The following is a 23,435-nucleotide window of genomic DNA, read 5'->3' on the forward strand; positions in this document are numbered from 1 at the left end:
TCGGACGTCCTTGCCCATTACAGTGTCCACCAGCCACTAGTCATGGCATGTGATGCCTCTCCGTACGGACTTGGGGTGGTACTGAGCCACGTTGATAGCGAAGGCCGGGAGGTACCGGTAGCCTATGGCTCACGAACTATGACAGCTGCCGAAAGGAACTACGCACAGACAGACCGGGAAGCTCTGGCGATAGGTTTTGGAATACGAAAGTTCCACAAGTTCATCTACGGTCGGCATTTTCGGATCGTGACCGATCACAAACCTCTACTGGGACTCTTGCATCACGCAAAACCGATGCCTCAGGTGCTGTCGCCGAGGATGTTGCGATGGTCGTTAATGTTGTCGGCTTACGACTACGAGCTGGAGTACAGGCCTGCTCATCAGCTCAGGAACGCGGATGCACTGAGTCGACTGCCTCTAACTGTGGAAGACAGCTCAACTGACGAGAAACTTTTTGAAGTCCGGATGCTGGAGACTGCGCCGGAGATTCCGTGGGATGCCCAGAAGATTGCCCGATGCACCCGGAACGACCCAACCTTGTCCAGAGTTCGACATTGGACGGGGGTTGGATGGCCTCAAGGCAGGCTGCCGGACGAGTTCAAGCCATTTGTTCGACGGCAGCACGAGTTGTCGGAGTATCGGGGATGCCTGCTGTGGGGATGTAGAGTCATCATTCCAGAGCAAGCGAGAGACCAGGTTTTGGAGCTGCTGCATACCACGCATCCCGGGATCGTCCGCATGAAGGCGCTTGCCAGAAGCACAGTTTGGTGGCCGGGTATCGACCAAGATATCGAAAGGAAGGTCCGAACCTGCCTGCCCTGCCAGGAGACAAGGCCGCAACCTGCACGTGCAAGACTGCATCCGTGGGAATTTGCCAGAAACCCATGGTCCCGAATCCACATCGATTTTGCAGGACCCTTCCAAGGAAAGGTTTTTCTTCTGGTGGTGGATGCGCATTCGAAATGGCTGGAAGTCATCCAGATAGCATCCATGTCGTCAGCAGCAGTGTGTCAAAGGCTGCGAGCGCTGTTCGCAACACACGGTGTTCCCGACACTATAGTCTCGGACAATGGGACAGCGTTCGTCTCACAACAATTTGAAGAATTTTTGCAGAGAAACCAGATCCGGCACGTTAAGGTGGCGCCATATCATCCATCGTCAAATGGCCAAGTGGAGCGCATGGTCCAAGAAACTAAAAAAGTCCTCAGGCGCATGGAAGGAGCCGACATGGCCACCAAGTTGGCCCGATTTCTTTTGAGTCAGCATATTCTCCCGCACTCAACGACCGGAAAGAGTCCGGCGGAATTGTTGATGGGTCGGAGACTCCGTACTGCACTGGACCGGCTTCACCCAGACCTACAAGCAGAGATGGTGGACAAGCAAGAGGAACAAGCGCTGCGGGGAAGACAAGCTGTACGCGAATTCGAGCCGCGAGAACCAGTCTTCATCCGCAATTATTTAGCAGGCCCCAAGTGGCTACCCGGTATCATCACTGAGATCACCGGTCCGGTGTCTTACCAGGTTCGCACCATCGACGGTCGTTTCTGGAAGCGGCACGTGGACCAAATCCGGAGACGGGAGTGGAGCACATACCTGGACGAGGAGGAGCCTACGACAGAGCTGTCACCTCAGCAGCTCTCCTTACCAAGCGAGCCATCGCTTAGGAATGAATCGGTGGAAGAGTGCCCACCATCTACGAGTCAAGCGGACTTCCCTGAGGAGTCAAACCCAGTGGCAACACCTCCAGCTTCCCCACAACGTTCACCTGCTTCACCCTATGAACGGAGACACCAAACAGTGTTGCCAACTTCAGCGCCTGCGCTAGAACAGTCAAATCGTCCCCAGCGACAACGGCGACGTCCCGACTACCTAAATGACTATGTGACCTAGGGGGGAGGGATGTTGTGTGCTGGCAACCGAGGATCCAGGGATGCCGGTGAACTGGTGCACGCGCGCAGGCACGAGACGTTCGACTGCTCTGGCCCCAACCCGGTCGGTTGTGCCCGCTGTATGCTGTAATGTATATATTATGTAAAGATTAAATACACAACAGATTTTGATTTTTTTTAGTTACCAACCGTTTATAACATTGAGTTACTTTAATTTTTACGCTCCGCTGTTTTGCCAATCTCAGCCTTTCCAGTTCGAAAGAACGTTTAGCTGCTTGCATGTCTGCTAAGTGCAGCACGTTTCGTTGGCGTTGGAAGGCACTGAAACAATATTGAGCTCCAGTATTGCGTATACGAGCGAACGCAAGCGGTATGTGTTCGCGTTAACTTTGTTTGTTGCACACTGCGCGTGCGCGGAGCCCAAAACTGCGGTCTTGGATTGGCACATGGGAATGACGCGCAGGCACAACGTGGAGAACGCAACTTTAACAGAAACTCACAGCGCTTGCGTTTGGTTCTATACGCAATACTAACACTGTCTAATGAGGTACAATCCCGTACGGGCTGCAGCACTTCGAAGAGACAGTGAAGAGTGTGGTTTTCATGTGGAAATGACATTTTGCGAGCCCTGATCACGAGCAATTCCCCCGTGCCCGCTGAGTACGAGAACCGGGGGACCCTCACGAGAGCGCTTCCCGTTTCCGCCGCGGGAGGGCAAGCACCGAGCTGGAGACGCGAATACGAGCATGGCGGCAATATCTGCCGGATTATTTTGCGAGAGATTGTCGCTCGTGACATACACACTAATAAAATAATGACCGCGCGCCTTCCTCTTCTTAGCGCACGCGAAAAACAAAATGAAGAAAGAAAAATTTACACGAGAGTTTTTGCGAATAAGAAAGACAAGGACCGTTTTGGCTTAAAACGAGCTTCGAGCTATGACAATAATAGTCAACAGTTATTAAGTAATACCCACTGTCACAGGGAAACCTACATTTTTTCCTTCGAAATATGATGTATAAGCCGCTCACTGTCACACGGAACGAAAACTCTTCGCTGAGAAGTTTTAACCACAGCAGTGACCGGAAGTGCCCCCCGCATGCCATTAAATAATAGGCGTGAACATAGCATCTAGTAAAAAACACACAAAAGTAGGTAAGGAATGTGCTCAGCCAACCATCGCAAAAAATTGCATAAAAAATATACTATACATCGCCTAAAGATTCCACCGAAATATGTGGTACACAATCTATTTTGGTTTGACGCACATCTTTTACAATACGATTTGCTTACTGGACAAAGATTTATCGATACGTACGTGTCCCGTTAAAGTAATCAGCACAAGGCTAAAATGATTTTATAAATAAATAAAAAATTTAAAGACAAGGAGAGTTTGAATTTATTCTCAGCTTGACTTAAATTCGCAACCAATGGGGGTAGAAATGTCGACGCGAATATTTCAGCGAATGCGCCATCGATCGATAAGGCAAAAAAGGGCCCTTGTTTTGTTTCCGAAATTTCTTGTTTTCGAAACGTACGTATAAATCTGGGGAACGCGATACCCAAAACAATACAAAAAAGCAAACAAAGAAACACGAACTCCCCTCGTTTCTAAATGCGTTTCGAATTTAAGGGGAAGCTAAATCGAGCGGAGGCGCTTTTGAGGGGACAGTAAGTGCCTGAAAATAAAAGAAAAAAAACCCTGTGATTGATGTCTATCTCAGACAGCCGAACGGGCTTCAGATAAAGGAATGTTTGGTTTCCGGCCACAACACTGGGTCGCTCTCAAGCATATCGTGGCCAAGAATATGTCGCCTGCTATCGACAGTTCCGAGCAGAGACTACATTCAAGCTCAAAGTCGCTATTTGAATTATAATGACCCATTGGTACAGGACGTATTTTTGTTGCCTGCCGTAGGACTGTTGGTAGTAGAGGAGATTACATCCTAAAAGTGCGCCACAACCACCGGATTTTCTTTTTCTCTGTGGCTTTGTGGACACAATTCTTGAGGTCAAATATACTATTGTCAATGACAGCTTAAAAATGCAGGGCTTGACGGCTTTCGAGTATTTCATTATTCTTCCGCTGCCAAACAGATTGCATTACACGCCTGTAAAAAATAACAATTTAAAGTATAATAAGATATTGGGACAGACGAGGAGGCAGAACGTTTTCTTAAGACATTTACTTCAAAATTTTAAAGCCCTCTCCCCCCTCCCCGCCCCTTCCCCCCAAAAAATACATACATATATATATATATATATATATATATATATATATATATATATATATATATATATATATATACATTTTTTTTTTTTTTTATTTTTTTTACGTATACGGTGATCAATGCCGACGACACTCTACTCTTCCAGCGAAAATCGCAAAAGGGGCGTGTCGCGATGTTTGTTAACGTATTGAGTAGGGAAATATATCGGGCATGCTAATTTGGGTTTGTATGACATTTAGTGGGAAAGGCAGCAGCGATCGCGACAACATGTACTTAATCAGACACTCCTGTCTTCTGCAGCTTCTGGTTTTCGGGAGCGGCAACTTCGGGAGATCACGCTGCGGCACGAGCCTGGTGACCGCCGAGGAATCTCTGACGACCACAATCAACACGCTGGTCATCAATGGAGTGCTCAACATTTCTGGGACGCCAATCTACATTACATTTGTTTGGAAGCGTCAGCTGACATCTGTAGGGGAGGCACAGAAGGACCATGCCCGAGCGGTCCGGCTTCAGTGGGAGAGGCGACAGCGATCGCAACGACATGTACTTAATCAGACACTTATGGTAAAGGCTACAGGTAAAGGCAAATCCACCCTGCTACCGTAGTGACAATAGACTTTTGTTGCTACTGCCTTTCCAACAAAAAGCACGCAACTTTCCTCTGTCTATGAAAGTGTTTTTTTTGTTTTTTTTTATAAGATTGTTAACTCTAGCGGGCGATGTTGAGGGAAACCCTGACTCTGACACTGATATGGCTCTTATTCTACATCAACTATAAAGGGTTAAATTGCTACATTGTGTAAGCTAGATGACATCGAAAAACAGCAAACGAAGTAGGACAACCTGATTAGTGACCTCGGAACTAGAATTGAATATATTAGAATCTAGAATGTAAACTTTTGAAAATGCAGAGGGTGACACGACACGAGTACATAACTGGGTCCAGATCTTGTCAGAACATACAGATGATATGGTTAAGAAACTTGATGACTGAGAAAACCGTGGTCGAATGTTAAACCACGTATTTTATGGTATTGAAGATCGGGACCACGCGAGAGTTGGGAATCGTCTGAAAACCTGATTAGGGACCTCTGCCATGAGAGATAGCAGGAGGAAACGGTCGCGGAAATTCGGAGAGCCCACACGATCGGAAAGTATCGACCTAACCAACAACCGTCCGATAATATTAAATATTGTGTTTACGATGAAACTGAAAAAAGTCCTAATAGTAAGAAAATGAAAGCCAATAATTACGGCGTCTCGAGGGATTTTTCACCTCGTGTCGGGGAAATACGGCGTCGTCTATGGACGGTTGGCAAAGCATGACCACAAAACGGCCAGCACAAGGTTTTGCTGGTACATGATAAGCTATTTATAAATGATGACGACTATAGATTGGATGACATTACAGAATTTGTTAAAAAATCCTGAATAAGCAATGGCGACCTGTGTCCGCATAGAAAACCGTAACAGAATGTAGCGCCCTCATAATCAACTCTCAAAACATAAAAAAATAAAACTGATGACTCCAATGGCCTCCTGCAGATTTTTAATCCTGATCTCGTTTTTAGAACAGAGTCATGGTAAGACGCTACATTTAAGAAAACGCCGAAATATTTCCGTGTGGTTATCGCGTCTAGATTAAATATTGGAATTCACGTAGGGAAGGGGTATTTATTATGGTCAGAGAATTGTTGCATAATACAGAAATTCATATTCAATGTAAAGACTCCGAATGTCTACGGTGTAGATTAAGTACTCCAAAAATAGGAACCACAGTGTTCGATTTTTTTTTTTTATCGTCCACCTGGAGACAGTGTTGAGGCTATCAGGTCATTATATCCTATCTTTTTCACTCTTCCTGTTGATCATTTTACTTCAACTGAGGATTTAAATTTGCCGGATTTAAGATGGGACTGAAGTAGACCCTCTAGTGGTGTTTCTTGAACATTTCTTGATGTAACCAGTACGTATGGCCTTAAGCAGTACGTTTTGTCCGCCACTAAGGAGCCAATATTTTATATTTAATGCTACGTTATGACACAAGCATGGTTCAATCTGTAACTTTTCTATCGGGAATAAACAATCACAAGCTAGTTACCCCAAAGTTCATTCTACCCCAATTAACCCCTGCCAATCACGATATTAAAAAAGTTTACGTGTACATTCAGGCCAATAACAATGAAATTATAAATGAATTAGAGGGCGAAGTAGAGATGTTTCTGGCTAAGTCATGACTTATGATGCGTGTCTCACTGTGGACTGACCTTAAAGATATGCTCTAAAAGCTGGTTATAAACCCATTCCTTGTAAACAGGTAAAGGACAAGCAAAAAACCAATAAGCCGTGGATCAATTATAAAGTTAAAAAATGTTTAAACAACGCTCACGTTCGTCTACCAAGTATAAAATGAATCCCTCTGAAACACTTGAGCGGCGTCTTAAAGAGCCAGATATAGTTTATAGAGTACCATAGGTACGGTCAAAGAGAATTGTGTTTCTGGTTTGCAAAGGCTATCAGCACCAACTCCAAAAGCAATCTGTAGTTATCTTAGGAAAATACGGAAAGAAAGAACAAGCCTCCCGATCATTAAAAGTAGTGGTACAGTCATAACCCACAATGCTCTTAAAGCTAACTGTTTCAATGATTATTTTCAGTCAATATTTTTTTATTAAAACAGTAGCTGCAAATATTTGCCAATTCTTAGAGTGAGATAGGGTAGAAAATGCCATGCCTCTCGTCATAATCCCACTAGAGGGAATAAGAAATTGTTGAAACTTCCTAAAAGAAGACAAGGCAGTCGGCCCAGACTAGATGTTTCCAAGGGTATAAACTAAAGAGCCTGAGCGGGTATTGTGTCGATATACTTTAATGTAATTTTTTGTGATTCGCTCGAAACTGGTTTTTTTCCTAAAGAATGGAAAGGAACGTATGTTGTACAAAATTTATAAAAACGGACCGCAAGCAATTGTTGACAAATGTAGGCCTAGTTTGTTAAGTTTTATATCATATATAAAAAATACGAACGTATTGTGAAAGTTTGAAAACTTCTTTGGATTTTCACGGGCCAAGCCCGGTAGAGAGGTAATTTCAAAAGACATTTTTGCATGACGGGGCCTCTACCCCTCGTAGTTTACAGAAGTGCAAAAGGTGGCACGGTATACAGCTTTGTAGCATTCTTTTTTGCCTAAATATACATGCCTGTGTACTTAAAATACATTGCATGCAACATATTAAACAAAACTTTCAATTCACACCACAAAATAAAGAAAGAATACTCAGCAGCTTTAGTATTCACCTGTCCACTGGTGAACCCAAGGTAACCAAAAACAAACAAAAACAAAACACTTCTACACCGCATAACATATGCCTTTGTCTATATGTATTTGTTTAATCTCTTTCTTGTATTTATAAAATGACTGTGTAAAATCAGAGTAATCTTCCACAGTGTTGAGTAATGCAGGAATCTGATAATCAATTTTCTGTTTTCCATAGTTTGTACGCACATTCGGAGTTCTACGTTTACTATTTCTCAAAAGATAAAGTTGTAAAGCAGATCCATCCACTCGGTAGAGTTTTTTTGTGTATTGTCTGCATAAGTTTGAAATAGTAGATTTGATTTGCTTTGAGCATGTTATGCTTAGTAAAATTAAAGACTGCTATGAAATTCACGAATATTGCCACGGTAGCTTTCCAAAATTTGCAGAAACCTTTTTGAAGTATGATTAGTTTACCATAGTTTGTGGACGTAGTTGTTCCCCTTTGTGTTGCTACTGAAGAGGACATTTGTATCGTCAGCATACGTTACGAGATGAGGAGGATTGGGAATATCGGTTATGTCGTTCATATACACGAAGAAGGGTAGCGGGCCTAATATAGAGCCTTGTGGTACGCCATGTTTGATTTCAATTTCCTGGGATCTAATTTTATCGACAGAAACAAACTGTTTACGGTTTCGAAGGTAAGATTCAATTAAGTTCGATGCTATTCCTCGTACGCCATAAGACTGAAGTTTGGAGAGTAAAATATTGTGCTGTATAGAACCGAAGACCTTACGTAGATTAAGAAATAATCCGAGCGTATTATAGAACCTATTTGCAATGTTTTTTTATAATTCTGTATTTTATATCTGTAAGTGCAAATTCAGTTGATTTTTCTTTTTGGAAACCGCATTGGAACTCTTTGATTACATTGTGCTTGATAAAACACTTTTGCAATCTAATGTTTATCACACCTTCAAATATTTTATAAAATATTGGCAGCCCCGATATTGGTCTGTGGTTTTTCAGGTCATTTTATTTCTGCCCTTATACACCATGCTAATCTTTGCAATTTTGAGATCATCTGGGAAAATGCCTTCCTGCAGCATGATGTTTACGATATGTGACAAGATCGTGCTTATTATATTGGACGCAACTTTAATTGGTAAGGGCTTGATTTTGTCTATCCCAGCTGCTACACTCGTCTTGATTTGTTTAATCAAATTACTTATTTCATTCGGGGATGTGGGTGCAAGCATTATATAGCTTGATATATTCGATGTCTTAGCTGTACCATCGAATTCAGTCAGTATCTTGTTCCTGCGGACCACCAATATTTATAAAATGTTCATTCATAATATTTGCAAGTTCTTCACCAGCTACATTTCTACCGTCAACCGATATTGTATGCGCACTATACACACCCTTATCTTTGTTTGTAAGGTTATTTACCATGTCCCATAGCTTTCTAGGGTTATCGCAGTGGCCTTCAGATTTGCGTAGAAAACACTCCGATTTTGCATTTTTCAAGTCTGAGTTTAGTTTATACCTAATTTTTTTTTTAATTCAGTTAACAAGTTTTTGTCACGGGATTTCACAAAAGCATGGTACATATTGTTCTTGATTCTAATTCTCTTGTATAGTTCATCATGCAGCCATGGCTGTCGAAATTTTGATTTCATCATTCTCGATTTTACTACAGGGAAGGCGAGGTCATCTATTTTTCTGAATTCTTCTGAAAATTTTCGAAAGGCAGTTTGAGCACTCTGTTCTAACTAGATGGTTGTCCAGTCAAATCGCTCAACGAGCGCTTCAAAAGTGCAGAGAGTTTCATCATTTATTTTTCGGTAGCAGTAATTTCCTGGGTCCGTTTTGTTTTGTTCTATTGGAACGCGGCTGAGGCAGAAAATAGGCAGATGGTCGCTAATGTCTTGACTGAAGACGCCAGAAACCAATTCAGTTTGGTTTACATTTGTTACACACACATCTATGATGTGGCATTCTCACTTGTTATCCTAGTTGGTTGGGATATTATGTTTGCACAACCATAAGACAAAATTTGGTCATTAAGGTCTCAAGCATACACGTCGTTTGAAATTGTGTCTACCCTATGTTTATATCGCCTATAATCCTAAACGGCAGTTTTGTTGAAGAAAGAAACTGAAGTAAGTTATCAAAAAACTTCAAAAACACATATTTGTTTTCCGCTGGCGGTCTATACATTACAGCAATTATCTTTTTTTTTTGTGCGCAGGACTAGGCACTTCATATCTGTGTCTGTCACGGCATATTCGTCCCCAACAGTAAAAGAAATTTAATCTAATACGTATATTGAAATTGCACATACTCTTTTCTTACCTCTATTTAAAATAGCACAGTTGTACTTAGTTAAACTTGGTGGTATCTCATTGTCTCTCATCCAAGTTTCAGTGAATAACAATACGTCAAAACGTACACAGAATGAGTTAAAGAACAAATCAAGGGTGTCTTGTTTTCTACTTATGCTTCTCGTATTTAGATGAATTGCAGAAAAATTGGGCCTATAGTTTCTGTACCTATCGTTGAAATGCAGACTAGTATAGTATTCACATTCCTGATCTAGCATGATCGTAGTAAAACGGTACCAATGTTGGAGACGAGTTCAGAACGATCGTGTCTACGTCATTCTTTCCAAATCGGCCGTGCATGTAACCTTCAAGATATTCAACCGATCTGCCTTTCGCGTATACACTTTTCCGCCCACAGTCCAGACGTATTTCCACTGACTTCCCTTTTTTAGCGATAGTTTCCCCAAGCAGTTGTTTGCATTGTCGCTTAAGATGCTCATTGACAAACACAGGCGTTGTCACCCTGGTCCTAGTGAAGCCCAGCGCTTCAGTACTGACTCGCCTTTTCTTTCTTGCTATCAGGAAGACAGCGTTTCTATCCGTCCGCTGTAAACGAGAGCGCACGAGAATGTTTTTTTTTTTTTTTTTTGTTATTGTTTTCTTCCAGGTTTTGATGTTGGAACCCTGTGGCAAATGTCGATATCTGCGTTAGTAGATATCGACATTTGTCTAATGATATCAACATCTGACATAACTAGAGCGTTAGTAATGCTCTAGTTTCTCTACACGCTGACTCAGTCTTTGAGTTTCATTCTGAAGCGCGGATTTCTTCTTTGTCAACTCCTGTATTTCTTTTCTTATGTGCTTTAGATCATTTCCAATGGGCTCCACTTTTTTGTAAGTGTCGCTGCAGAACTCCGTACTTCCTTTTAGGCTTCGGAGGTCCGCCCTTAGTTCGCGCCGAAGATCGTCGATTGCTTTTGCAAACGTTCGCATCCTTCCCGTCCTTAGTCGTGATAGACAGACAAAACGAGAAACGGGCGAAAGAAAGACACCACAGTCAGAACAGTTGTGTTCGGCAGAAGTGCACCCAGGCAGGGATATTCTAAAGGTGTAAAAATTCTCACCTGCAAGCAGAGTGGTACGATTAGAAAAGTGCCTCCTGTGCACTGTTGCCGAATTGGACGCGGCGCGGGACCGCCGTCCCCTTTTGTAGACGATGTTAAATGTCGCGGCCTTGCGTCCACTTGGGTGCGCTCCGTCCGCTTGGCAGCGTGAATTGCCGAGCGGGCTGTTGACGATAAGGCGGTGACTTTGCCGAATCTTGCGACAACGAGGCAGTATCTGCAAGCAGAGTGGTACGCTTAAAAAAGGGCCTCCGTGCACTGCTGCCGAACTGTCTATAGCAATATAATTAGGCACTTAGAAGATAATAAGTTTTGTCCTAAACAACACGGCTTTCGTAAAGGAATCTCCTGCAAGACCCAATTAATTGAACTTTTTGATGATTTGGTCAGTACGGCTGAAAATAGGCACCAAACTGATAAAATGTTTATAAATTTTCATAAAGCATTTGATTCTGTTCTTCACCTATCATTATTGCTCAAAATAATTGCTTTAAACATAGAGAGTAATGTACCTCGGTGGATAGAAGACAATCTGAGTGGGAGGAAACAGCGCGTTGTCCTGGAGGGTAAGAAATTCAAACGTCTAGTCATAACTTCGGGGATGCTTCAAGGATCAGGTTTGGGATCACTTTTATTTCTTGTATACATCAATGATTTAGCGTCTTTTATATCTTCTAACATCAGATTATTCGCATACGATTGCGTAATCTACAGAGCAATAAAGAATGTTAATGACGTGTGGATTTCCAGGAGGATCTCAAACGAGTGAGTTCATGGTGCAAAACCTGGGAACTGGGGTTTAACACAAGTAAATGCTTTCACATTATATTTAGTAAAAATAAACAGGATATTGATTGTGCGTACGCTATTGGAAGAGACTCGTTGCGAAAAGTACCCCAAACTAAATATCTCGGTGTCATTCTGGCAAAAAGCCTCTCATTCAATCAACAAATAGATATGACCTTGAAACAGGCTGGCAGGGTCCTTAGCCCAGTCGCCGGCAACCTTCGTAATGCTCCTCAAATCTTAAAATAATCTCCGTATCGTTCACTAGTTAGACCACACCATGAATATGCAAGCGCAGTATGGATCCTGCTTCAAAATATCTCGTAGATAAGTTACAGGGCAATTAAAATTGTGGTGTTAGATTAACCGTAAATAACTATTCTCGAGCAGAAAGTGTGTCAGAAATTAAAGCATTTATGTGTATCGAATCTCTTGGAAAGAGGCTTAAGAAGATAGACTTAAACTTATCGACGCTAATAATAATAATTTAAATGGCATCAACAAATAAAATTATCTTCAAATGCCCAATTATATATCGAGCAGAAGGGATCATGGAAAGAAATTACAAGATATAAAATGTCAAACTAACTATATCACGTTTTCTTTTTTTCCGTGAACTGTATCGGAATGGAATGAGCTACCTCCGGATATTGTACTAAATGACAGTGCTTATTTTGATAACCTGATCAGTACAATGTGAATTTCTTTGTCGGAATGTTTGACTTATCGATATTTTGAAAATTCATTATTGCGTGTTGTTTTGAATTATGTTTATTCATGTCGATTTATATTGTTGGTTGCTGACTTATGCAGTGTGTGTGAGTTTCCAACGTATAAATGTGATATGTAACCCACTCTGCTGTAATGCTTCGGCGCTGCAGGGTACAAATAATAAATAAATAGACCGCGTCGATGAGCTATCGTCGAGAAAAGACGAACTCGAAAACCGCTTTAGTACGTCTTTAAAAGGCCATTCAAGCTGACCTTAATGAACCCCCATCGTAATGAAGGTTGATTCGTGTTCCTCTAGTTTGATAACTCGCTGTTCCGATATCATTATATATGCGGAAATCCTATCACGGGCTTGAGGCGATTGATTCCTAATTTGATTGAGGACCGTCGACCTGTGAACTTAATTGCTCCATCGCGCTTGAAGGTCACACTCATTATTTCAACCTCATTAAAAATGATTAATCTTAAAGGCTTAGCAAGTTATCTTTTTCCGATACTATTGAATGCCCAATTTCTCCGTGTCTGCAGATGGGTTACCGTGTCAGCGTTCGGAAAGGAGGCGAAACATAGCACACGCACAAACACACACAAGCGCCCACACGCGCGCACAAGCACACACATACGCACGCACACGCACACGCGTGCACACAGGCACGCGCGGCCAGGGAAGCAACGAACGTTGGTTTTTTGTTCATGTCCAAATGCCATTTTACGAATGATTTAATCGGGCTGCGTGTATATTTAGATAGCCGATAGTTAGTCACCCTTAATGTCTGCCTGGTGTGTCAGCTATAGATGAGAAATTTGGCCGGTGCAGTACAAACGCTGGCTTGGGGTCTTTAACGAGCACGACGCAGTGGTGGTACACGTCTGCATGCCGGTACGATAGTCATCCCTATCGAAATGGCCAGGGGTAGTGATTCAACCTAGGATCCCCGGGTCGGCAGCACGAGATATTCGCTACACGCGCGCCGTACTGTAGTTCGTTTACACATTCGACCACCGATTCACCCTTCAGAATTCCAAACCTAGACAAATGCATGATACGCAGTTTTAACTTGTTTGGCCTGTGTAAGTTAATGAATGAATGTCTCGAGCATTCCTCCCAATACTACGCTAAGTAATATAAAATTGAATGCATTTAGAAATAACTACTATTTGTTGTTCCATCAATTTTAAACACCTTTTATTTATACGCTTCTACAATCATTAATAATACCTTTTGCTATTGTGCTAACATAGTACCAGCAATTTTAGAAAGCCTACCTCATCGTGCGACGCGGTTAGCTGTCAATCGCATTACACTCCATAAAGGCATATTCTGACTTTTTAGAGCGCAGCTCTTAGGCGCCCACTTTCGGCTTAAGCGGCGTCGGCGGAACCGCGAACCCCCCCCCCCCCCCCCCCCCCCCCCCCTTTTAGTAGGCCGGCGAATCCTGGACGAGTCGTGAGACAGGCGTTTCCCACCGCCAACCAATCGGCTCACTTTGTCGCCACTTAGGAATTGCCTATATTCCTGGGTGGGAACCCGCAGTCTGCGTACATCTCACGGTCAAAGGTCGGGCTGGTTCGGATGCAAGCAAAACCATTTCTCGCATGGCGAAGTGGACAACCGACCCCCAGTGTGGATAGCGCCAACTAAGTGAGCCATCCCGCAATTCATTCTGCCAGAGGTGGTCCGACGTTGCCGTTCTGCCGCGACCCCCCCACACTCGGGCGAGAAGGACTAAACCGATGTAAACGCGCCGTGTAAACAGCGCCGGCCAGAGCCACTGCGTTCTGGTGGTGGTGGCGGTGTAACTTAATTTTCCCGGCCCGGAACGCACGCTCCGATTCTCTCGGCAGAAAACGCGCGTTCCGAACCTCGCGTCGTACCGTACGCCTGTCTCTCGAGGTCGCCCGCCAAGGAAAGTGTTTACAACAGCGCTTTCCCCCCAGCCAAATCTCCCTGGTGCTAACGGCCCACCCGCGGAGCTCTGGTCGATCCTTACAATTGTGATGCGAAATAATGAACTCCGGGCCTTTTAATCGGTTTTGGGTATTTAGATGATGAATTCATCTAACTGTATTTTCAGCACAACAGTGACAGAATAAATTGCCGCAATTTGTATTAATAATATTAATATAAGATTAAGCTAAGATATTTTAATACTTACTTCTAAAGTCTCTAGTATAATTTGTTGCTCATTATCTCATTTCAAACATACGAATAAGGATGAAAATCAAAAACGTCCTAATTATCATCACTGGTAACAATGCATCATTTTAATTGCCAAGTTTTAAAATAAAAAATCTAAAATCAATGAAAACATTCTAGCTAATGTGAGGAATCCATCTAAAATTACGTTAATTGGGGGTAAAGCATACTGTGCTGTCAAAGTCGCGACTTTTGACAATCGACGAAGTCGCCGCCAATATCCTTTCAGACCAAATGCTCCCCCCCCCCCCCAAAAAAAAAAAAAAAAAAAAAAACGAATAGAGGATTTTTTTATGAGTAATTGTTTCATAAAATTTAGTTACTTTCATTTTTACTCGCCGTCGTTTTGTCAATTTCAGCCTTTCCAGTTCGAAGGAACGCCTAGCTGCTTGCACGTCGGCTCACTGCAGCACGTTTCGTCGGCGTTGGAAGCCGGTGAAAAAGTAGTGAGATTCACTATTGCGTATACGAGCGAACGGAAGCGCTGTGTTTGCGTTAGCGTTGCGTGTTCCGCACTGCGCGTGCGTGGAGCCCAAAACAGCGGTCTTAGATTGGCGCGTGGCGATGACGCGCAACGTGGAGTACGCAACGCTAACGCAAACGGACAGCGCCTGCGTTGCTTCTATACGCAGTACTAGAACTCTCTAATAGGGTACAATCTCATACCGACTGCAGCATGTTGGGACGGTGAAGAGTGTTGTTTGAGTTCGGAAATGACATTTCGCCAACCATGATCGCGAGCAGTTCCGCCGTGCCCGCTGAGCAGGAGAATTGGGGGACCCTCACTAGAGCGCTTCCCGTTTCCGCCGCGGGAGGGCGAGCGTCGAGCTGGAGACGCAAATAGGCGGTGAACGCAGAGAAATAGAACGCACTCGTTCCTCACATGCCTAAAGGCATACATGTGAGGAACGACTAACGCACTGCGAACGGCGAACGGTACTTTTCGAATCTAGAAATAAAGAAGGTTGAAAAACGCAACCAGGAAAACCTTTATGATCTGCTTTTTAAAGTAGGCGAAATGATCGGTGAACCGATCACATCTGCTTATATCGACGCTTTTCATCGGGGGCCCACTCGGGACTCTGACGAATCAAACGTTATCCTGCGATTTCTCAATCGAGGACAACGTAATAACCAGAGGCCGGATCATTTAGGCAAATGCCAATTTTGTTCCTTTGGTCCCTATCGCGCCTTTTCTATATATGAGCAGGAAGGAATCATGAGTTAAGACGCGTTTTAAGAGTGGATTTATAGTGCCTATAAATGCATATTTTGGCGTTTGAGCCTAAATTACCGTTTCTCGCCTATAAATGCCTATTTTTTACCTTTTTTGCTTCGCTACCCCAAATTGTCTTGTTTTGTTTAGCTTCAATTTCAAGCGAACTATTTTTTATCTTGCTGCGATGCATGGCAACAGGCTGCTCCGATCTCTGTCCCGAGATCCACCACAAACATGTTCTTTTTTTCTTCACGCCTGTAAGCCAAGTTGCAAACGTCGCCTTCCTTCTAGTAGAAGGCCCTTCCTGCCCTTCCCTACGCATCGTCCTTCTTTGCCTTCTCCCCCACTCGCCCATCCCGAGAAAAGCGGGTTTGTTGTCTTAACATGTCTGGACAGTGTGGAGCCCGGGAGTTGCCTGGAGGCTTGAAGTCTGGATCTGGTTGTAGCTGTACTCCGTTTCACCCTAAATGGACCTTAGTGGATGCTGGGAGTGTCACAACCAGTCCGGCGCTGGGGGAGTGGCATGTGACCTGGAGTTTCCGCGTGTCGCTCCGCCCAACTAAAGTAGTACTGGATTGGCTGGGATGGGGGGGGGGGGGGGGGGGGGGGCTGGTCCTATTCGCTGCGGTTTATTCGAAGATCGAGAAAGAGAACATAATGCCGATTGAAAAGCTTTTTTTTTTCAAGTGAGAGAGCGCGTGTGTATGTATGTGCGTGAGCGTGTGCGTGCGTGCCAGCCTACATGGGAGGAGAAAGAAATAGGATGCGCCTGGTTTGCTCCTTTCGCGTGCGCGTCGGTCTCTAACGTTATTGTGTCCAGTGGTCTGTGGTTTGCTGCTCTTCGCTTTCGCTGCCTGAAGCATCTCAGCAATGCCAAAAAGGAAGGTTCCAAAGAGCGTGCTGATTGGACAGTGGACCCAACATTCCTTTTGCTACTCGACTGACGGGTGTACGGTGTTCTGTCCACCGTGACGGAAGCAGGTAAGAAGACACCCTTAGGTACCTTGTTTCGGAGGAAAACGAAAACATGATCGAACGACGATTTAGCGAATGAAAACGAAACCACGACGTTTTATCGAATGACGCTTATAGCGAATGGCAGCTTCGTTTCCCCTGATCGACAGCAAGGGGTCACCGCGCCAATTTAAAAGCTTAGCTTGTCACCGCCGAAAAACAACCTATTCGCGAAGATGGCGTTCGCAGAAACGTTCGTTCGCTCAAATATTTTCTAATCGCTAAAACGTCATTCGCTCGTATAATATAGACCAAGAAAAACACTCGTATCTTTATTAAAGAGATGATGGAGATGTATTTATTTGATGAAAGGTTTACTCGTCTATGGGTTGGTGAAGAATTTCCTGCGCAAAGTCCACATGGCTCTACAAAACTGCGTATCCCCTGACCCCCCCCCCCCCGCGTCCGAGACAGGCACATATATTTGCAATATAGGAGTTTTCTGAGTCCTGGCATGACCCTCTAAAAACGCATTAAGTATTTTTGCAACGCTACCGTTGCTGTAGTTGCAGCGTGCTGATTGGCTGATGTCTCTCTCCGTGAAGTTACGGCGAGGAAAGCGACCTTGTTCCCGTGATATTAGGATCGCACAAATTAAATTGTATGCACGGTATTCAAAGACCAAGCAGAAAGAATATTCGAAGTGAGCATCAGCCCTTACCGGGCCGTTCGCGAGGTGACTCAGAAAAAATTCTGTGACGTCCCGGAGAGGGACCACCAAAAGGAGTCACACAAACTTTTTGACGCTAATTGAAATTTTACCTAATAAATTACCTACACTCAGTAACAAGACAAAACACACAGTGTCTTTCTATCGGACTACTGATCGCCAGTACAGGCATGTTACCTGCCGTCATGTTTTGATTGGGCGTGTAGAGTTGAAACTCACGTTGGGGCCGAGGAAACTGAAATACCCCTTATCTTGGGCGATATAATCGGCAAATTAACTCTAGAGAGATGAATAGCCTGCAGTATCTCAAGATGCCCCACATGAACAGCACACACTCAATTTGTACACGAGTCATAATTCACCAAACAGCCCTGCGTCCTGTTACCTAAGCGGCAAATAGTCTCCCGAGAGTGAGCTTTGGCAGCGGAGTTAATGGCAGCTGTGTTCTCTGATGCTAAACTAAAACCTGAACAAGCTTGCACAATGACTAGGCTCTTTCACAATTGTAAAACACTTATATATTTTCAGTGTCGTTATATTTAGAGGTATTACGAAGACATTGCTTGAAACCATCCCCGCTCAGGACGGTGCACAAGGCTTCTTATCATATCGTTATGTTGTTGTTTCACATATTTCATGCGAGAAGAAGTGCCTCCTGGCACAACATAAGAAAACAGCAAGACATCAATTCAACGCCGAGCGCAACGTGCCCTCAACGTCTAGGCAGCAATTTTTTAGAGTAAACTCAGCGATGGAAAGAAGAACGCATTCTACGCAGACTTGTGCGAAGCCTTAGTCGCCGCTCATATTCCTTGGGCGAAACTAGAAAACCAAGTTTTCAAAAAAGTCTTGCAAAAATATTCGAGTCATACTGTACCGTCTGAGTCGGCTCTGCGCAAGAACTACCTGCGACCCATGTACGAGGAAACACTAAAGAAAACCAGGCATGAACTTGGGGACTCGTGCATTTGAGTTTCCGTAGACGAAAAGTCAGATGCGAATGGACGCTTTGTCGCGCCACTTGTAGTTGGGAAGCTTATAGCAGACGAGACAACAGGCCTTTTCGTGTGTGCTCCAAGTCGCTAGATAGAACAAATGGGGAAACCGTGGCGTATTTCGTCGACGCGTCCTTGAAGGTGCTATACCCAACTGGATTTTAAGGCAGCAGGGTGTTGCTTCTTTACACGGATGCGGCGGCTTATATGCACAAAGCTGCCCTCCTCCTGAAGGCTTTCTACCCGCGAATATTGCACGTCAGCTGCATTGCCCACGGCAGTCACCGCATTTGCGAAGAGCTATGAGAACACTTTAAGCATGTAAACGATCTCGCTGCTGCTGTGACGGCTATGTTCCATCAGCTACCGTCTCGTGTTTGTGCACTTAAGAAACAGCTACAAGGTGTGCCTCTTCCACCAGAACTCATCGTGTCGCAATGGAACCACATTGGCTTAAAGCTGTAGAGTATTACAGTACTAAGTTTGTTGGTGTGAAGATGGTCATTAACAGGTTTCGAGTAGACGATAGTGTCTCAGTCAGCAAGGCTCAAGATATCCTATAAAATAGTTTGTTGTTGGGCGAGTTGGTGAACGCTTGGATTCATTGTTGTGCGCAAAACCATGAATCCAAACGTTCTCTCTCTTGTGTCCGTCTTTTTTGCGCAAAACCATGAATTCAAGATATCCTGCGCGAGGACACTCTCGAAGGTGACCTGGCGAATTTGTGTTCCAATTTCACGTTTCTGGCGGACATAATCAAGAGCCTCGAAGGTACGGGCGAAACTCAGGCTCGGAACATCCGGCTCATTTCGAACGTTCAAGAACGAGTCGACCCCGTCCGCGCAGGCCCCGCTCCTGAACAAGTTCGTTCAAAGCTTCAATTCGTCTTGAGCAAAAATAGTGGGTTTTCTGTACTCAAAGAAGTCTCGAAGATCCTCAGTGGGGTACACTCCAGAGTACCAGAGGGTGTGGAAGCATTCAATATTCCTAAGTACAAGTACGCCCCACACACATCAGTTGACGTGGAACGCTCTTTTCAGCGTACAAACTTGTTCTAAGTGGCAAGAGACAGAAGTTTGAACCCAAGTACATTGAAATGGTGCTTGTTTGCTATTGTTTTTTTTCTAATTTTTACCATTGTTTCTAGTCAGACTACGTGCAGCATGGGACAGCTTAGTATCGGTGTGGGCTTGAGTCAACTATTTTTTTCGAATGTTTAACAAATTAAATTGTAATTACCATTGTGCCACCTTATTCTGTACTTCTTTCAATGACAGAGGCCCTAAATGCTTTCAAAGGCACCCTGTGAATGAAAACGGATTGTTCCTACAGATACCTATTACGAAGTTTTTAGTGCCTTTTATAGGCGCCTAAAAGTGGCTTTTTTAGTGCCTAAACATCCGGTCTTTAGTAATGGGCTACTTTTAAAAGCAAAAACAAAAATCGATTTGTCAGTTCCAACTTGGGCATGCCTTTAATGGCACCTGTCTTCATTAATAAACAGCTTTGCCTACTACTGAAGGGAATTCTTGGAATGGCGGTGGCGAAGAAGCGGGAATGTAATCTCTTAGTGTTCTTCTACACTAAAAACACTGCACTTCCTGTTCTTCTGCTTGTCCGTGTCTTTTTCGCTCTTGTCATTTATAATGTTTTACCATCTAGCCCAGCAGTTAATTCTGGTACATAATACTTCACTTGGAGCAGTCTTGGGTAAGTTACTTTTAAAAAGTAATTCGTTACAGTTACAGTTACTTTCAGAAAAACGTAGCGAAGTTACCGTTACAGTTACCGGAACAAACGAGTAACTCGTTAAGTTACAGTTACTTTTAAAAAGTAACGACATTACTTTTCACTTACTTTTCTGTAAAACAAAAAAAAATAGAAAAAACTAAAAAACGCCCCTCACAACGGTTTATTGCATAAAATCAAAACGTACGCTTTTTACTTCATATTGTAACTTAGCAGCAGTTGCTTCTCGAAGTTAGTGTTTGAAAGTTTCCACACTGAAGTAGTGGCGCAAATCAAAATACGAAACATGCGCAATGCGGAGTAGTGGCGCTAATCAAAATACGAGACATGCGCCATGCCCTCCACGTCAATTGTTGTTTCACGGTTGATTCACCCGATTAAAAAGAGTTTGCAAGGAAAAAAGAAAAACCTAAGTGTTTAGTCGCAAAGTACAAGCGCGTGCATAAAGATAACTAGATATTTTTTCATAAAATCTGCACGTGGCTAATTTCGGGTCGTGACTCGCGAGAAAGAACGTATTCACAACTTTGTGCAAGGCCAACTTGACACTCAAAATGTCGGAATAGACGATTTGGAAAGTGCAAGGAATGGCTAAATTGCACTCGTTCAGTGATATGTTACTCATAAAACACTGGAAAGTAACGACAAAAGTAACGTCGTTACTTTCATCGTTACCTCAGAAAAAAGTAATAAAACTACAGCTACAAGTTCATTTTTAAAAAGTAACTCGTCACAGTTGCAAGTTACCAAAAACGTAACGAAGTTACAGTAACGCGTTACTACTCAAGACTGACTTGGAGTGCATAACGTCCAATTCACTTTGTGCTTTAATTCAAGTACTTTTTATATGTACTTTACGCAACATTGTAAATAAGCAAACACTGTCTGCGAAATCACGCTCACCCAGTGCTAAACCTCAAAGTAGAAACAAGAAATGTGCAGTACATTATTTACCAAAGAACAAAAAATGTGCAAAACAATTCGGCACGCACAAGCAGAACCAGCTATTAATTAAACCATTGCTGTGAAAAAACATGCCGCGTTATATTTGGCTAGCAGAATTCCCCTAACGAATAAAAATCTATGTGCTCTCTTGTAACCATTAAAAATATAAAAAGCAAATTCAAAACCAGGTCGCTGCTTTTTTATGGTAGTTAGTAATTTACTCAATAACTTTCCACTTGAGTAATTTCTATTCTTCTCAAATTTCTTTTAAGGAAATATACTCAGCAACTTAACTTAATTACTTTTTTCAGAAACTTGTACATGATTGCATTAGATACTTTCTAGATTGACTTCGTACTTCATATTTAGTTCGCCTGATAACACCATTCAGTGATCGTCACCCAACCAGGACGCTCAAAAAAGATCTGCTAAAAAAAGCTAACGTTGGATGAAACCACATATGATTAAAAGTCAGCGGATATGACACTTCGGAGACCACATCTCTAATGAACAAAAGCCCCTCTCTCCATCTCCCCTCCTTCTTCTCCCTCCTATCCTACATCCCTTTCCTCCCTCAGTCCTTCCGGTTTCTCTCTCGCTCTCCCTTCAGTCGGAAATGGCAGGCTCCCATCTGCACAAGTGGACATGCCGTTCCGGTCAATTTCTTTCGCATTATTTCTTTTTTCGGGTGTAACAGTAACAAGTCGCCAGTCGAGTTTCGATCTTAAAAAACATTTTACGAGCAAAAGTTGAAACTATCAAGCTTACAAGCCAAAAATAGGCGGTTCGCGCATAACAACCTTGCCGTCTGAAAGAGGATGGAGAAGTAAGCCTTAAACTTCGGGGGGAAAAATCGAAGCAAAAATAGCAAAACATGCGCTTTTACAACGTACACGTAAAGGTTAACCCACCTAGACAGGAAGCTTTTCGAGCCACCGGAAGGGGTAAGGCGACGTCAGAATGGCATCTCCACGACCTTATAAATGAAATTCAATAAAAATAGAGTGATTTTGTAACTTTATAAAACGCTTTGGAAATCCTAGTTGGGTGTTCTTGTAGTCCACTAATAGTAAACTAAAAATACTTTCAGTACATGCTTCCTAGATGCCAGATTGGGCCGAAGTGTGCGGCTTCTCGCTAGAGCAGAAAGCATCTAACAACAGTGCTGCCTCTCAATGCTTCACTGCAGACTACGTCTAAATACGAAAGCGTTTCTAGGTTTCCTTTATAAAGCCCGAAGGAAAAATCCATCAATGTAACCCTGTTTGGCAGTCAATGTTTTCTAGTGGACCGCTGACTGTGCCTGACTGTACGTCAAGCATGTCTGATTGGCCAACAAGTTACTCTGACCGACAGTCAAACTCCAGTCAGACCCCGCTTGTCGGCTTTCTGATGGTTTCCTGGTGGCAGTCGGCCGCCGCGAAATGCCGTCAAGATGTCTTGGTGGCGATTCTGATCGTACATCGATTGTCTCTGACTGTACGTCAAAAAGTTTTGACGTGCAGACAGACGTACGGTCCAAGGACGTAAAGTTCGTTCGGATACCACTATTACGTCAAATCTATGAACACGAAAAATAATCTATGCACAAGAAAACGATTTCGGGACGTGAGCCCATAAAACCGCTGATGTTTGAGATATGACACGCATCCGACCGACAACCTTGATCAGAAACCCGCCGAAACAGAAACGCCGAACACGCCACTTCGCTTCGCCCATAGAGGCTTCGCCGAGCTTTCATGAACGATCGCTCTCGACTCGTTTTGTTTGCCCGCTTGCTCCAACCTGTCGATCCTGCCCGGGCTCTGAATGTCTTATGTTTTAGTAGAACTTCTACTCGACAACACACAGTCTGTTGTGAGTTCCGACGATGTAAGAGACTTTAGCGGTGTAGTTGAAGACGACAAGGTGTACCAGGTCTACTGGGCCTGAGACGCGTGAATAAAAGGATCGTTCTACGACGCGAAAGTACTTTACATGGCAGGTGAGTAGAACTGAAATACGGCGAGTGATGTACGAGTGCTTTGCATAACATTCTGAAGGCTTAACTACATTTGCAGCCGAAGCATCTCGTATAAAACGAATGGTCCAATCGAATTTCCAAAGCATGGCATAGCATGGGGTTTAGGTGTCCGATTTGTACGCAAGTGGTTGCGGGTTCGATTCGCAGTGGTCCTGCTTTTTTGTTTTTTTTGCTTTTTTTCTTTCTTGAACATTTCGTTTTATCGAGGCATTTGGCGATATTTATGAGTGCGTATAGCTTTACTCTTATATAAATGCTGCCCTTGTTG

General features: G+C 43.5%; 1 protein-coding gene and 1 pseudogene across 1 annotated transcript; both read left to right on the plus strand.

Annotated features, from left to right (window-relative positions):
• The first annotated feature begins 319 nt into the window (after positions 1 to 319).
• Positions 320 to 1,890, plus strand: LOC121838121 (uncharacterized protein K02A2.6-like). Its single transcript, XM_042294189.1, has one exon. The coding sequence runs from the start codon at positions 337 to 339 to the stop codon at positions 1,888 to 1,890; it is 1,554 nt and encodes a 517-aa protein (XP_042150123.1). The 5' UTR covers positions 320 to 336.
• Positions 1,891 to 6,171: 4,281 nt separating this feature from the next.
• LOC115310351 lies at positions 6,172 to 18,615 on the plus strand (annotated as a pseudogene).
• The last annotated feature ends 4,820 nt before the right edge of the window (positions 18,616 to 23,435 follow it).

This window comes from Ixodes scapularis, unplaced genomic scaffold (genome assembly GCF_016920785.2).
Source record: "Ixodes scapularis isolate PalLabHiFi unplaced genomic scaffold, ASM1692078v2 PGA_scaffold5__190_contigs__length_132052651, whole genome shotgun sequence".
In the NCBI taxonomy this organism is placed as follows: domain Eukaryota; kingdom Metazoa; phylum Arthropoda; class Arachnida; order Ixodida; family Ixodidae; genus Ixodes; species Ixodes scapularis.